Below are 16,713 nucleotides of genomic sequence, written 5' to 3' on the forward strand. Positions count from 1 at the left end.
AGTTACCCTCTCAGACATCCTTTCCCTTGTCTGCTCCTTAGGGGTATCAGGAGGAAGGGAAGAATTTTAGCTGCTGAGGAACAATTCTGGCACAGTCCAGGTAGAGCAGCTCAGTCTGCTCTTCAGATTTAGCCAGCAGTTCATCACTTTGATTTTCCTGAACATATTTCAACTTCCACTTGGATTTGCACTTCATGGAGAATTGTCTTGCCAGAGAGGAAAGGGCTGTGCAGCTGGGCATGAGGCAAAAAAGGAACTGCAGAGATATTCCTGGGGTTTTTTGATGAAGGGAATTACAAAGCACTCAGAGAGCTCTGAATCCCAGCAATCCCCTCTTAACTGGTTAAATGGGATACTTCCATGTCATATCCACTGGTTTTTAACAACCAGAGGTGGCACAGGGTGTGCACCAATGCCCTGTTTTACTGGAGTGCTGTTTCAATGTGGCAGCAGAAAGTGCATCCATGGGACAACAAAGTTCTGCTTTCCAGGAAGAGCCAGGAGAGGACTCCAAGCATTCACCAAATGCAAATTTTTTGTTCCATTTAAAGAGTCCTTGACATCTTGATTTCCATCAGCCCTCCATCCTTTCTGACACTCTTTACTACTTCTGCTGCATTGTGGGCTTTTCATCCCCTCTTGAAGGAGTTTTGATTCTTAGAACACCAAAAGCATTAAAATGATTAACAAGAATATTTAATGTTTAAAGAAAAAATATACATATTTAATAACCCTATTAAACAATAAAGGCAGCATCTGAATTTTGGCCAGAAGAACTGCAAGACTCTGGGGACAACCATTTTTATAATTTCCACAGTTCCCATGTTACTTCTACTGCCTCTCAATTATCTAAGTTCAGGTCTTCACATATTTATGTAGCATTCCATTTTCTTTTGGTTTTTTGAAAATCTTCTGTATTTAAGTATCCTGATTTTCCTCTTAGGTATGGCTTTACTTTTGGTTTTTTTAATATTTATAAAAATAGGTAAAATTGATTAGAATATGGTTGGACACACTACTTTCCTGATCTAATTTAGATGTATAAATACAATAAAATCTCAAGGACTCCTGGAAGACTAGGTAAGAGAATCTACTCTACTTCTAAGTATAAAGCCAAGATTTTACATTGGACAAAGAATTAAAACAGATTTCTAAAAATGCAATTATTCATCAGCAAACAAACAATTTTTGACTGCTGAGTGCAGATTATTTTCACATCACCTTCTTTCCCATGTCTCTGCAGGAAGCCAAGTGTAATTTTAAAGCTAACGATAACGATGTATTTTAAGTTTTCCTTGGGGAAAAAACCCTTTAATTTTATTTCTGAAAGCAAACTAAGGCAGCATTACCTGCAGCTTGGCGTTCTGAGTTTGCAGAGTTGTGTTCTGCTCCTGCAGGGACACAGTCTGTCTCTGCAGGGCCAGGATCTGGGCCTGCAGGTTGTTGTTCTGTGTCTCGAGCTGCTTGAGCTGCGTTTTCAGCGCCTGCTTCTCTGCCTGCAGCGTCGCGTTCTGGGGGTGAAAAGCACACAAAACCTCAGCTCACAGCTGCTCCAGAAACTCCAAGATAAAACAGAAGTGCTCTCCAGATCACAGAAAGCAGCAGGACCACACAAAACCTCAGCTCACAGCTGCTGCAGAAGTCCAAGATAAAACAGAAGTGCTCTCCAGATCACAGAAAGCAGCAGGACCACACAGAGATTGACAGGGTGGGATAAAACTGCAGAACAAACACACTTTGGGGGGATTTACCACTGGAAAACCAGGTAAGAGATGTTGCACCTATGGAGGAACAGGAGAGGAACCTCCAGGACTGGTGTAAATAGGGGTTACATAACAGGGATTGGAGAGAGAGCTGTGGATGCCAAAGGGCAAATTCAGGTTTTCACATTTCCTTTTAAAAGGCCTGTCAAGTGCTTTCTGGCACCCCACAGAGCAGAATCCAGCTGCTACACACACTGTGTTTAATTCAGATTGTGCTTGGGAAGGGAACAAGGTGATAAATTAAAGAGTCTTAACAGCACCCTCATTTGCATTACTGGAACAGCTCACCACAAATAATTACCACCAGAACCATATTTAAAACACAGCTTACATTCCTCTCCACCTCGATTAATCTATCTTTAACTTTCAGTAATTCTCTGGTAGTCTCCTGATTTTCTTTCTCCCACTTATTGACAGACTGATTTCCTTCTCCACTTCTTGGAGGAGAATTCTGAACCATCCTTTCCTCTTCTTGTCTCTGCTTAAGAGCTTCATAGTTCTTCTTCACCTGCAATTATTTAGGACAACTTAGGTTAGGTTTAGAATTTTTCAATTTGTACTTCCAAATTTATTGCTTTATTACCTAACCATGACCCTTCTCAAAGAACAAGAAGTGCTGTTACTGCATTTGTAAATTTGGTTTTTGCACATGTTTGGGGAGATAATGTATAAGTTATTTATGGACAGTTTAACCCCAACAAACAGCAGACCTCTATTTTATATTTTATTTCAGTGTTTTTAACTGTACCCCCCAACTTTCATACGAAAACTCTACAACCAAGGTGACAGAATTTCCTTTTTTAACCAATCTACTCAGGCTGCTCAAGGTAGGCCAGAAAATGTAACTGGAAATGACATCCCAAATCAAATCAACTCCAGGTTACTCATCCAGCTGATGTCTTCATGGCCAGTGAATAAGCTCAACAACTTTTCATGTGATTTCAACAGTCTTAAAAGCACACACACCCTTATACTGCTTTCTATGACCTGAATGATGCCCATTTTTTGCTGTCTTACCCAAAAAGTGCAGAAATAACAACAGCTCATTTGATATTCTAGAAAAATGCCCTTTTCCTTACTGTTTTCAGCTCCTGACGCAGCTGCTGGTTTAGATTTGTTGATTCTTCCAAACGAGCCTCCAAAGCAGCAATTTTTTCTTCTTTTATTTCCAGGGACTTCTTGAGTGTGGATTCTAATTTGGACTCCAAAAGCTTGTACCTACTGGCCAACAGCAAAAAAAGAGTCTGTATTTTAAATAATTATTTGAGGTATTTAAATTCTAAAATGTTCTAGAAAAGACTCATAGTACATTCAAAACCCCTGAGTGCTGTGGTCAAAATTTTGAAGAAACCTCAGCATCCACAGCAAGTTCTATGTCAAAAATAACAAGATGAGGGTTGTCAAAACCATTTTTGACTCCTCCTTACTTTTAAAAGGTGTTAGACCCAGAAAAAGACCCATTCAGGCACACCAGGGGGGTGCTGGGTTTCTCTGCATGGTTACTGAGTGGTGCCTGCACTCCTTCTGGCTCCACTCCAGCGAATCCAGCAGGGACCTGAACTCAATTAGGATGTGAAGTATTTGGAGAGCAAGATTTTCATCAGTTCCCATTTCCTGCCAGCTCCAAAGGGGAGGACAGGGAAGGAGATGGAGCACAGGACTGTGCAGGTGCACACTCGTTTGGTGCATCAATGTGCAAATTGCTCACTCAGCCCAGCTGCTGGTATTTTAAGACTGCTGCCACCCTTGATGTGCAGAGCTTCCATTTTTAACCATATTCACGATATTGCAGGGCACCTAAAAGCCCCCACAATGTGAGTTTGAGAGAGAAGTGACCAGATTAAACTGTACTGATTTAGAACTGCACATCCTTTATGGGAAAAAGCAAAGCCCACACTCATTAATCACTTCTGAGCAGTTCAGTCCCTGTGTGTGGCTCAGAATCTGGAGAACACCCCACTCCTCCCCACAGCTGGATAAAATAAACCCAACCACTGATATCCCCCTTTCTAATCCTGGCTGCTGAAGGATCCATCAGTTTAGTGAAGGGAATAAACTGCAGCAGACTCCTGAATGGACAATGGCATCAGATCCAGTCAGGAACTGGAGCAGAAGACCAATGGCAAGAGAATTAATAAGCAGAAAGCTGTCCAGCAGCATCATACAGCACGAGGGGAATCTGAGATTTTCACATCTGACAACTAATTCCCAAGGATTTATGGAATAGTAGGCAGCCTGAGACTAGTAGAACATACAGTATTTCACCTTCTTGGGCTGAAGCACACATGTGGCTACAAGCAATTCCTGCTACTGAAAAATGACACAATTCTATAGAAAACAGAGGAGGAAGAACAATAGTAGCAGAGCCTCAATACCCACTTACACTTTGAACAATGAAAGATGGTACAAATTTTAGAATATAACTGCAAGTTGGGTTATTTTTGATTCAGAGTCAAAATCCATAAATCTGTTTGTCCAAGGACAGCAGGCAAGAGAAAATGGAAAACACTTCAAAGTTACCTCATGAAATGTGGCCAGTTTAGACCTCAATAGAAAGACTCTGAGGTGCTACCAAGATAATTTCTTAAAAACCACAAGCAGCTCTTTCCAATCAGGAGGAAGAAAATAGTACATTTTTAATTTCCATCATCAAAATGCCAGAGGCAGATGAAAAACTACACTGAGAAGTAATTCTATCCATAATGAACCCAGCTCTTCATAGCCCTAATGGAAGAGCTGGCCATGACTCACCTATGTATTGTTATGTAAGGAAAGCAATCCAGGTATCTTTGGGATGAATGAAGAAGTGAGAACAATGGGAAAGGGATATTTATGGGCTGAGCAAAATTTCAAACCAATCCTAGCTCTCACTTTGGAAACAAACATTGCCCTTTCATGATCCTCCAGCTCCACATGGAGCTTGGGAAGAAGCTCAAGCCAGCAGCAGAGCCCAACCCCCAACCACTTTTAACCTAGAACTTGATTAAATGTTGCTCCATTTGGACTTCATCTAAGTTTAAGCTTCACCTTGGATCAAGGTCTGGTGGTTTTTTATTGGGTATATTTACCTAAGGACACACCAAATGCTTATCAAGTGCTGTATGTGACACAGAAATGCTTAAATCGGAAGAAATCCAACCAGTTCAAGTTCTGAGAACTTTTCCTGAACTCTGGGATTTGAGGAAGGCAGGTGAAAGCCACCAGCAGAAACCAAGAGGGGTAACACAGGACTCTGGCACCACCCCTGTGACAGAGCACTGGGAAAGGGAAGCTGGATTCTAACCCCAAGTGTTATTTGTGTTCCTTTGGACACAGAAGGCCCAGACCAATCTCCAAGCTCAGGACAAAGCTGTAGTGACAGATCATGACAACAGAACTGCACTGAGAAGCAAAGCTTGGCTGCAAGCCCACACTGTCTGCTTTGCTCCTGTCACCAGTCTTCCCTAAATCCCTGCAGGATAAGGCAGAGGAGGAAAATGCAGCAGAGGAGACAGATGTCATGGCAGCTGCTTTCCAGGGGCAGCTGTGGAGGAGTGATGGAGCCACCACCAAGTTCTGGAGACACCCAAGCACTGGATCCTTCCCAGCCAGGGGAACTGGGAATGCAGCTTCCTTTAGGATGGAAGACTTGGAAGGAAATGGTTGCAAGGAAAGAGTGAGACACTTTAAGGTAATCACTATGTGATAAAAACCATTTGTGTCAGACAGGCAGACAAAAAGGGAAAAAAACCTACTTTGAGCTAATTATCTGTTCCTGCTGCTGTTGCTGCTGCTGACTGGAGCATAAAACATTTTAATTATAATTAACTGTATCTCCTGACATACTTCAATGAGTCTCTTAGCAACAAAAAGTGGCAACTCACTGTCACAGTCAGCTGAATGTGAAAGCACACCAACTAATTAATTTCCAAAAATATCAAGTTCCTTTTTGGGTCTATGAGTGTGCCTTAAAAATCTAAGAGTATGCACAGAACCAGTCTGCAAATCCACTTTATGAATACAGAAGAGCCTCATTTGTCCTCTTTGCCATGCAGGCCCTGCCATTGTCACCTGTCATCACTGCTCTGCTCATCGTGCAGGAGACGCTCCTTGTTCAAGCCAATTTTCTCAAGCTCGTGGGCCAGTTTTTCCAGATCATTGTTCATCTGTTGAGTCTTCAATTTCTCATTCACCAAGTCCTTGCACACAAAAAACTACAGTTAGTATTTTCAGTGAAATAAAATAATGTAGTCTCAGCTCTAGGAGTGCTGAGACAAGGGTGTTTGATCACTGCATGACTGGAATAATTCAGCTTGAAGTCTCCTTCCAGCTGCCAGCTTTCAGCTGTACCACAAATTACACTGCAACTAGAACATGATTTCCCTGTGCTCTCCTCCTTTCCCTTTAAAATTTCCTTTAGAATTTCCCTTTAAATTTGGTCTGGAACGACAGTTAAGAGAAACATTCCAGCAATATATTCTTAATTTCCATGACTGATTATAGAAATTTTGATTATCTAATGCATAAATGTGTTAATAGTACACAGATTAATGCAGAGTAAAACCCCCAAATCAGAAACCCAGATATAACTTCTGCACATTACAAACAGATTTATTTATTTATTTATTTATTTTTCCCATTCATGATGAGAATGGAAACTCCTCTGTGTTTACCTCTCTCAAAGTGACCAGGGTTTTCTTATCAATGGTAGCTCTTTTCACCAGTTCCTTGTTTTCCTTTTCCAGTTCTTTCAGGCGCAGACACGACTCTTTATATACAACTATTTCTTTAAACAGAGATTTATTTTCCCTTTCCAGGTTACTGATTTTGACATTATTTTCTTCTAAGGTACTATCTTTAATTTCTGCTTGCTGTCGAAGCCTTTTATTTTCCTTTTCCAGCTGTTTCTTATCCTTTTCCAGTTGAGAAGTCTCTTGTTCTAACAACTTATTCTCCTTTTCCAGCTGCTCCAGGCGCTTACTGGAGATTTTTAACTCTTCCAAGTTCTTTTGCAGGGTCTGATTTTCAGTCTCCAAATCTTGTAATTCGCTCTCTAATTGCTGAATCTTCTTATTGCTGTTTTCCAGGGCTTTCTGTAGCCTTTGGTTTTCTGTGTCCAGGCCTTGGTAACTGACTTCCAAGCGTTCAGTCTTCTTAAAAGAGGCTTTCATCAGTTCAAGGCTTTTTTTGAGCTGCTCCTTTTCACTCTCCAGCTCCTTATTTTCTAACTGTAACTGTGCCACTTTAATGCTTGTACACTTCAAGGATTCAATTGTCCTCCGTAACTCTAAATTTTCTTCGTCGAGTTGGGAATTCTCCTTTTCTAACGATTCTAATTGAAAAGTGAGGTTTTTCAGGCTGTCCAAGGTTTTTTTCAGCTTTCTGTTCTCCGTCTCCAGGTCAGAGTTCTCTTGTTCTAAGGCCTCGATCTTCTCACAAGTGATTTTTAGGTTGGTGATTTTCTTCTGTAATAACTCATTTTCCTTCTCCAGACGATGCAGCTCGTTTTCTAATTCTTCTGCCCTCTCCCCTTTCTCTTTGTAGTGTTCCAGTTCTTTCCTGACTTGTTTTTTTTCAAATTCCATCTTATTTAACTTGCTGCTGGTCTCTTTGATAGACTCATGGAGGATTTTATTTTCCTTCTCGATTTCTTTCATTCTTGCCTCAGCACTGATTTGTGAGCGCTGTCTCAGAGAAGCCACAGTTTGATTCAAGTGTTCATTTTCTTGTTCTAAGAGCTTTATCTAATTTGGGTAGAAAAATGGTAAAGTGATAACGTGCCAACATTAATTGCTTTCATACATAAACTGAAAGATACTCATATCATATTCACCTTTTAAGTTAAAGATCTTCTTACTCTGCTAATGTGAAGCATTACAAACATTATTTCAAGTTTGACAACAAAGTAAAGTGTTCAAATCTCTTCCTGTTGAATATTAATAGATAAACATAAAGCCAAAACTAATAAAGCACAAATCAAAAGAAAGCTTTACCTACTTCCTAGCAAATTGAATTTTTCATTTGTGTTTACCCATGTTTAAATTGTTTTTTCTTACACTCTGTGATTTCCAGAGCTGTGTCCACGAGGAACAGGACTGCAGCAAGTTCCAAACCAAACCTGAGATGGAGGGAGGTGTGGGAGCCACAAAAATCTCTTTATTTCATTTGGAAAAAGTAGAGGTGATGGGTGGGAGATGAGGAAATCCTGATCACATTCAACAACAATTTGAGAAGAAACACACCAAAGTTTCACTGATTTCTTGCGTTAAAAAGAATTTTTGGATTTTCTGTTTCAAACCAGCTTCAGAGAAAGTAAATCATGGTGGAATTATTTTTGTAGGAAACATTTTCCCAGATGTACCTCAAGGATAAAGGCAGAACTGACACCTTAATTTTTAGTATTTCTTGACTCTTTAGTTTGCTCCAAATAATTTGGAATTATTTGGGCATGTAACACCAGACAGCAAAATCCAGCAAAACTGTTTGGATCAATATTTAAATGTACACTAATAATCCAGTGTAAGGGATGTTTCAACAATAAATTGTTTGGGAGAAAAGCAAAAGTGCTGCTTGCAATGAAAAACAGACTGAGAAAATTACAGGCTGTTCTTCCACAGTGAAATGTGAATGGAACAATTAATTACAGATCCACAGCTCTGCTCCCAGCAATGACACACTGCTCTGCAATATTCACCAGAAACTCCTTAACAGGTGCCTAAAAACACAGCTCTGGAGCACCTGGCATGGCACTGAATTACTGTCCGTGAATTCTGCTTCTAGAATCCCAGTTCTACAAAAAAAATCCTAATAAATGCCTCCAGGATTTCACATGAGATCAAACAAACTTCCTACAGTCAACTCCAGTAAGAGTCAGCACAGGATTTTGGAAGAGATATGGAAGATGCTGTTGCCCCATCAGCCCCTAAGTATATTATTTTTAAGCAGAAATAGGCCCACTGAAATATCAGTCCTAAAACAAGATATGTATCTTTAAATGAAAGCAAACCTTCCATGCCAAGCTTTTTCTTTCCAGCTCCCTTTTTTCTTCCTTCTGGAATTCCATTTACTGATGAATGGCCTTTAAAAATATTCAGCATTTTTTGAAATCTAATATTCTGCATTTCAGAATACTGTACTTTAAATTAAACTAAATGGCCATGTCATCTGGAGGTATAAATAGAATTTATAAAAACTAATGGCAGTTCCAATTCTGAAGGACTCAATTCCTAAATCTGGGAATTCCAGAACTCTTTTTCCTGCTGGCTGCTCTGCAGACACCTCAAAGGTGCCAGTGTCCATCAGGCACAGGTACATCTCTTACAAGGATTCAGATGCCAGTTTTTGGCAGCCACAAATAAATCCAGGTGGTCACAGCAGGAACCCATCCAGGGCAGGGCAGAATGATGGAGCTGCACCCGAGGCTGCTGGAATTCCCATCAGTACTCTCACATTACTCCAACATTACTCCACACACTGCCAGCTGCCTGGGACCTGCTCTCCTCCTCTGGGAGATGCCTGGCCTCCCTCCAAAGTTCCCAATTTTCCCTCCTGGCTGAGCTACACCCTCCAAGCAGCTCCAGCAGATGCCCACGAAGCCGTGGGAGTGCTCTGAACCCACCAGGAAAGCCCCAGGCAGGAATGAGTCACGTCTCTCACTGCCTGCAGCTCCCAGCAAAGCTGTTTTCCTGCAGGAACCTCCTTCTGGCAAATCCACTACATTTACAACCCCTTTATGGCTGTAAAATGCTACAAAAGGAGACCAGCAGAGCACAAAGCAGCATTAAAACTTTTGGTTCTGTTACTCACTTGTCGCTCGGAGTTCTCTCGAAGTGCTTCAAGTGTCTTTTCAAGCTGTGCTTTTTCTTTCAGCAAATCTTTACTCTGATTTTGACTGTTCTGAAGACTTTGTTTCTCTTGGCTAATTTCATTCTCCAGCTCTTCAAGCTGGGAAGAGAAACAAAAGTTTTAAAATGTACTTAAAAATGACAGTCTTAGCTGGGTTGAAGGCACCCTTATAGAAATGAATAAAGAAGCTTAAGGGAAAGAATTAAACAGAATTTTCTAATCTTTAATTGAAACATTAATTTCTTCTGGGAATACATTTACTCCTGCCAGAATTTTCTCCCTGGCTCAGAACACTGTATCTATAAAGTACTTTAGTGTAAAAAAAAAAAGGTCAGATTTTCTCAGGCTCTGGATATTTCCTCAAGCATCTTTTTTTTCTCTTAAAATTCCATTTCAGTGAGATTTATACTGCTCCTCCAAGACCCTTTTAACTTAGGAAAGTTGAATGTTGTTTGATCTTACTTAACTATTTCAAGAGATAATTAAGATGATTCCTTGGGAATTCAATATATGAGTTTGTTTTGTCAAGTGTTTCAAACTTGCAGAGAGCACAGCTATTTAAAATTTAAAATACCCAAGCATGACTTGTCTGCCACATTTACGTGGTAACAAGTTGACCTGAATGATGTTTGTGTGTTTCTTACACCCATTCCTTTCTTTTGGACCTCCCAGCTTTCTTTTGGGCACAGCACAGAGGCTGCTCCAAAAAACACCAACTTTTTAGGAATCAGAATACTTATGGAAGCATGGAATTCAGTAGGGATTTCTTTAATTTTCTTTTTTTAATTATCTCTTAGCCACTCTAAGAATAGTCCTTCACCTGAAATAGCTGCTGAAGTCAAAGCTATTTCAGGAACTTTAGACATTTTCACTCCACTGTAATTAGCCCCAGCTTCCTGGCATGGCACTGAATTACTGCCTATGAATTCTGCTTCTAGAATCCTAATTCTAAAAAAAATCCTGACAAATGCCTCCAGGATTTTGGATCAGATCAAATGACCCTCCTACAGTCAACTCCAGTAAGTGTCAACACAGCATTTTGGAAGAGATATGAAAGATGCTGTTACCCCATCAGTCCCTAAATACATTATTTTTAAGCAGAAATAGGCCCACTGAAATATCAGTCCTAAAACAAGATATTTGTCTTTAAATGAAAGCAAACCTTCCATGCCAAGCTTTTTCTTTCCAGCTCCCTTTTTTCTTCCTTCTTTTATTTTATTTTTTATTTGTATTCTCTATAAATACCACTGACTAAATTATTCTATTTGATACACATAATTTGGGGAGCAAAGCACTGTAGCTCAGCACAGTTAAAGCTGGCAAACTCCCCTGTTGAGCTGTTTATCAATTCCTTGACCCACCTTCTCCCTCCCTCAGCTAAAATGAGGACACAGGACCAAGTTTTCAGCTCAGACTCATCACTCACTCTCCACCTCTGCACACACACTTTCTTCTGCTTCATAATTACCAAAATTAATGCTCTCCAGTATTCTAAACCACTTCCATTACTCATCATATCCCCAATATATTATTTTTTCCCCTCACTGGTCTAAGATATTTCTGAATAAACTGGTCACACTCTCACATAACAAAAAAGTAAAAAACCTCTCAGAGGTGGTTTCACTTTTTACCATACTTACAAACACTGTAACTCCACTTAGACCCTTGTAATGCCTTACCCAAAATAAGAGCAATTCATAAAATAACCCTTTGGGAAGAAAATAGCAAAGAACATCAGGCAGCTGTCACACAATCCAAGCACACCCTGACCTTTACCTTCTTGCTAAGTCTTTGGTTTTCTTTTTCCATTTTCAGAATCCTTGAACTGCTGCCTTCCACAGAGCCCACTGCACTTTGCAGCTCTTCCACAGTCTTCAGCAAACTTTGGTTTTCCATTTCCAGCTTCAGTAACCTGCTGGATGTCAGCTCATTCACCTCATGGCCCAGTGATTTCTGTGGCACTGCAGGAGAAAAACACCATTATTCCAATAAAAGGTGACTTATTAGCCAGAATTCTTTGGATTCTGCATTTTTAAACTCAGAGGATTTAACAGCCTTTGAAGGTTCTTCCAATGCCCTCTTGGTGACCAGAGCTGATTAGGATTAGAAATATTAGAAATTAAAATATGTTCTACTCTCCCAATGTTCCTAATCACAGCACAGATTTGTTTCCCACAACTCAGGATGTGTCTCCAAATTCCACAAGTGCTTTGCACAGAATCCAGTTTGTATCCAAGCATGTTATACAGAGGAATCAAAATTTTTACCACAGCTCTTCTCCTTAGCTTTGAGAACAGCAAAGCAAGAAGACTCATGACCTGTGCTGCAGAACACAGAAGTGTGAATGGCAAAAAATGCAATTTCAAGGTATTGATGGGGTTTACACACCTATTTAACTGACCCAAACCACAAGAACAGAGTTCTCATGTAGGCTGTATCCCAATGGATCCATGGGAATCAGCATTTCTCCAGAGGACAACACGCTCTGTACTTCAGAACTAAGGACATTTGATTTCCTAATGCTACCCAGCCTCTGAGATTTCAATTTCAATCACCTATGTTTACCTTCAGAAAGTTCAGTAGTCCTGTTGATCTGCTCCAGCTCCCAGCCAAGATGCAAAGACTCATCCATACTTTGTTTCTGAGCCATTTCTAGGGTCATATTTTCCTCCATGAGCTCCTCAATCTTCTTTCTGTCCATATCACGCTCCTTGAAAATTATTTCACAGGTTAAAAGAAAAGTCTCAATACATGCAAAGTATTTAATTATCTATATTCTATTGATGTCTATATTATATTATGTTTATTATGTTGTCACAGGGAAGGGCAAAGTGCTTTTTCTGGTCTGCCTAGACATTGAGATGGGGAGGAACTGGGAAAAGTTGGGAGAACTTTGACGAGGACAATAAAAAGAAGATTACAAAGAACCTCTTCTCCTCATAACCTACAGCAATTATGCCCTACTGTTCCAAAGTTTACTTCTCTCTGAATATTAGGAAGCAAAGTGCATGGGGTACACACAATATTTAAGTGACAATTGAGTCACATCAAAAAAATCAAACCTATTGCTCTTGAATCTCTGCATTTATCATCACATGCCTTCTCTTCCCTGCTATTTTGAAGGCTTTTATTAAAAATGGAAATTAAATTCAGTGTGTATCAGTTGCCTCTGCCACCCTCCCCTGGCACTCACCATCTCCATGTCATGCAATTTAGCTTTCAGCTGTAAATTCTCTTTCTCTAACTCGTGCAGTTTATCTGAACGAGCTCGGGTCCCCTCCAACTGATCTTCCAACATGGTCTTGGTTTCTAGCAGCACTTGATTGTCTTCCTTTAACTCCTGCAAAAATGGAACAACAACAACAAATAAATCCCAAACCAGAAGCATTTCCCTGCTCATGCAAACTTTGATACACATCACAACCAGTTTCAGAAACTAAAACTGGGAGCTGAAACAGACTTTTTATAAAAAGCACATTTACACACTTCCACATAAATGCAACTTACGCATTTCTGTGAAAATAAAATCTGACATAAATGAAATGCTCCCTAAGCCATTAAGAACAAATAAGGTGTTGATAATTATAATCAAACCATCAGAATCTCTGTGATTTGGAAAGATGTACTGCATATGCAGCCCAAAATTAGGTTTATAGGCCACTGGGCCCAAAGTCAGGCCATGATGCTGAAAATGCAACCACAATCTTAAAATACAACCAGCCACTCTCAAAGGGCCCGAGCAGCTTAAATTTGGGTATATAGAGGATTTTTTTAATAGCATCTGATGAAAGTAATGTGTAAAATACATAATTGGCAATTTTCCTCATGATACAAAGACAAAACTTTTAAAACTTCAGCACAGTCAGCTGCAAAATCTGAAAAAAGACCCCATAAATGTCCTTCATACTCCTCCCTACACAAACATTACGTTAACTCACAATTATTATGAAGCAAACCCAAATAATTAACATCTATCTGTATTGAAGAATGCTTGAAATATCTGATAATTTACAAGCTGTGAAACACAAACAATTTTTAGGGGGTTTATTAGCTTAAACATTCTATGAAAACGAAACTTCTACTGTTGTCAAATCCTGTACACTAATCTGTTTTCCTTTACTAATTTTTATACCATATGGCACTTGCCCATCAAATTTGTCATTTACAGACAGAATGATGGCCTGATAAATTCTTGCATGTTGATTTGCCTCCTAAATTACTAATTCTTGCCAGAATTTTAAGTTTCCCTTGCTTGGTGTTGGTACATCTTTTTTTAGTGTATTTTATGCCATTGTCCTGTAGTCATTTATGTGAACAGCCTTCCTTTCCTCAACAGTTGACTTAGAAAATTGCTTTTCCTTAGGAGACCTACAGGAGGAGAAAGGAATTATTATATTTATAGCATTTTTTCAATTCATTCCTCTGTGGGTTTCTCAATCCATCCTTCACAGAGGCTTCCACTGGCCTTGCTAGCTTGGAGTTCTGTTGAACACTGCTGACTTCTATGTTATTAGACATGGAAACAATTCCCAAAAAAATGGAATTTGTCACAAAAACCTGACTGCCACATCCCAGAGCAAAACGCTGCAACGCTTTCATCTCCAAACACACTTTGAAAAAAACCCAGCCAGGAGCAGAATGGTGCTCCTGGGTGATTTCCCCCCTGAATTTGCTCACCTCCACCCTGGCTTTGTAGAACTCGATGTCATGGAGCCTCTCCTTGTAGCGGCTGACTTCGCTCTCCAGCTTGTCCACGCGGATCGCCTTCTCGCGCAGCGCGTCCAGCTCATCGCGGTACACCCTGGCCGAGCGGGCGTCCGACAGCAGGCTCATGTTCTGGGACAGGGGACAAGGGACACAGCAGCGCGGGTAAGCTGAGGAGAACACAGCTCCTTCATGGAGGGAATGAAGGGAGTGCAGAGGGGTGTTGCTCATTGTGACAAATGGAATATGTTGGAGAGGATTGTAGGTGATTGTATGTCCAAGGAAACTGCACTGGGCTTTTTCAAGGACTCGCTATAATTGTATATAATGTATATTAATCTATGTGTTTAAGGTTTTCCCCCTCATTATCACCACGCAAAGTACAAAGAAAAATCAGACAAAATTGGAACATTTTCATTTTTAGAAGATCTTCTCAGAGGATGCACTGGTGGCAAACTGCTTGAATGAAGTAACAAAAAAATTAGAGAAGAAATACTAACCTAAGTCAGGGCATTTTTTCCCCATCATAATACACCAAATAAAGGAATAAGCTACACCAGGTCAGGTTCAGAATGCAAAACAAAAATATAAACATGAAAACATACTTAATATCAAAAAATAATGGCAAATTGTTCTGGAGGTGGCAACTTTTCTTAAAATAATAAAATTATTAAACCCACACCTCTTGCTGAAGCCTCTTCAGTTCAGCTTCCATCTGTTCCAGTTCTTGTTTACAGTCAAGCAGCTGCTCAGTCTTTTCCTCACTTGCAGGAGAAAACACAATCCAGTTAAACATGGCCACAAACCCTGCTAATGATCACCAGGTCTGAGAACAAAATGCTGAGATTTGTGAGGCCTCCATCTTGAACCCACAATTTCAGGGATATCAGAGTGCAAAATTTAGTGCTGTCATTATGATTTAGTTATTCTTTTGGTTTTAGTCTTTAGCTAATATTTTAAATGCTATTAGACTTTTCATAGTGCTTTAAATTGTTGTCTCCTACTCACCCAGGGCAGAAATCAGGGTTTAGTAAGGAATTTTTGCAATAAGGGATTTTGTGTAAAAAACTACAGACATTAACATGAATGTGTACCAGGAGATCCACATCCAAAACTCAACTCAGAATAATTTCAAATTATACATGCAAAAGGTCCAAATTCTTTCCAGGAGAACCAGACACTGACCCCTTGTCACAATCCAGTAAAGCCAATTTTAAAAGCTCTTTAATAGCTCTGTAATTTTTCCTTTTCTTGCAGAGAATTAAGGGGTTTAGGTGTCGTTACTCTATTGAAGAAGACACTGCTTAGCAAGCTCAGTAATTTCATGAAACACAGAATGAATTTTAACTTCATGGAAACAACAGTGTCTGTTTTAGTCTACTCAGAAACCTGTGATAAAAACAATTTGACACAGAATGCCACAATTCTTACATGACTCATTCCTAACTTCCAACTCATTTCCCAATCCTTACAAAATGAGTATGTTAAACCATGAGTAAGTGCAAAGGAAGTATTTAATTCTTTCACAGACAAAGAACGCCTGATGTTCAAAATTCAACTGCACCTCAGAACAAACAGTATTTGCTGTAGAAAAACCTGCCAATATTGAATATTCTTAAAAAATGTATTGCATATTCAAATGTGTTACTGTGCTATTCCATATTCTGGAATACAAGTAAGAAACTAAAGTAGAAAAGGGGGAAATAAGAAAATTTAAAGGACTGAAATGTATAATACCTCAAAGCAGTCCTATCAACAAAAAATAGGTATATTTTAAACAAAACTAGAGCCATTGTTTTCAAAAATGAGCCAGTTTCACCATGAATGATCTTTTTGGAAAAGGTCACTGAGCCTACAAGCACAGGAGGCTCAGCTCTGCAGAGCTCAGTGCAACATCCCTGCCACAGCTCTTCACCTCCAGAGGTGCTCAGAAACAGGCACAAACACAAATTTATTCCTGATTTCTGTAACTTTTCCATCAGCATCCATATTCCTCTTATTGTTCTACATGGGAACACACAGAACTCAACACTCAGAAAATGAGGTGTGCAAATTCCTTCTTTGGGGTTTCTGTATTCCCTGGTTTGCATCCAAGTGAAAAATAATCTTTACAGACCTTTTATAGGAAATTACATCAGCTGCACTGCATATTAAACCAGGTATGAAGGTTCACTGCCAAAACCAGATTATAAATAAATTTTATGCTGAGTATTTCCAACTCTGGAATTAATATAATTTAAAATTTATCAAATAGATGCAGCATTTAACACTAAATGCTGCAGACAGAAGTTAATTCATCCAAGTCTGGTATTTTAAGATACTGCTACACGTAAAGGGAAATTATTTACCAACTGAATTCAAATAAGAGTGCAAAATGTGGACTGTTCTGAGCCATCAGTGTTGCCCTAATTGCACGCTTCAG

General features: G+C 39.6%; 1 protein-coding gene across 21 annotated transcripts in view; it reads right to left on the reverse strand.

Moving 5' to 3' along the window:
* CCDC88A (coiled-coil domain containing 88A) overlaps positions 1–16,713 on the reverse strand; it is a 67,919-nt gene that overhangs the window by 24,160 nt on the left and 27,046 nt on the right. For 18 of the 21 annotated variants that reach the window (XR_005628385.1, XM_039716970.1, XM_039716955.1 and 15 more), the window contains 11 exons: positions 14,974–15,055; positions 14,265–14,423; positions 12,781–12,927; positions 12,153–12,297; positions 11,364–11,548; positions 9,549–9,686; positions 6,416–7,486; positions 5,814–5,941; positions 2,843–2,984; positions 2,095–2,271; positions 1,350–1,511 (listed from right to left, as the gene is read on the reverse strand). Coding sequence is in view for 20 of the 21 variants with exons in the window: in XM_039716970.1 (XP_039572904.1) it covers positions 1,350–1,511; positions 2,095–2,271; positions 2,843–2,984; positions 5,814–5,941; positions 6,416–7,486; positions 9,549–9,686; positions 11,364–11,548; positions 12,153–12,297; positions 12,781–12,927; positions 14,265–14,423; positions 14,974–15,055 (2,536 nt within the window). In the remaining variant the exon portion in view is untranslated. The remainder of the gene's footprint in view (positions 1–1,349; positions 1,512–2,094; positions 2,272–2,842; positions 2,985–5,813; positions 5,942–6,415; positions 7,487–9,548; positions 9,687–11,363; positions 11,549–12,152; positions 12,298–12,780; positions 12,928–14,264; positions 14,424–14,973; positions 15,056–16,713) is intronic. The other 3 variants (XM_039716972.1, XM_039716965.1, XM_039716957.1) reach the window with 1 other exon arrangement.

Source organism: Passer montanus, unplaced genomic scaffold (genome assembly GCF_014805655.1).
Source record: "Passer montanus isolate IOZ18808 unplaced genomic scaffold, ASM1480565v1 scaffold37, whole genome shotgun sequence".
NCBI lineage: Eukaryota > Metazoa > Chordata > Aves > Passeriformes > Passeridae > Passer > Passer montanus.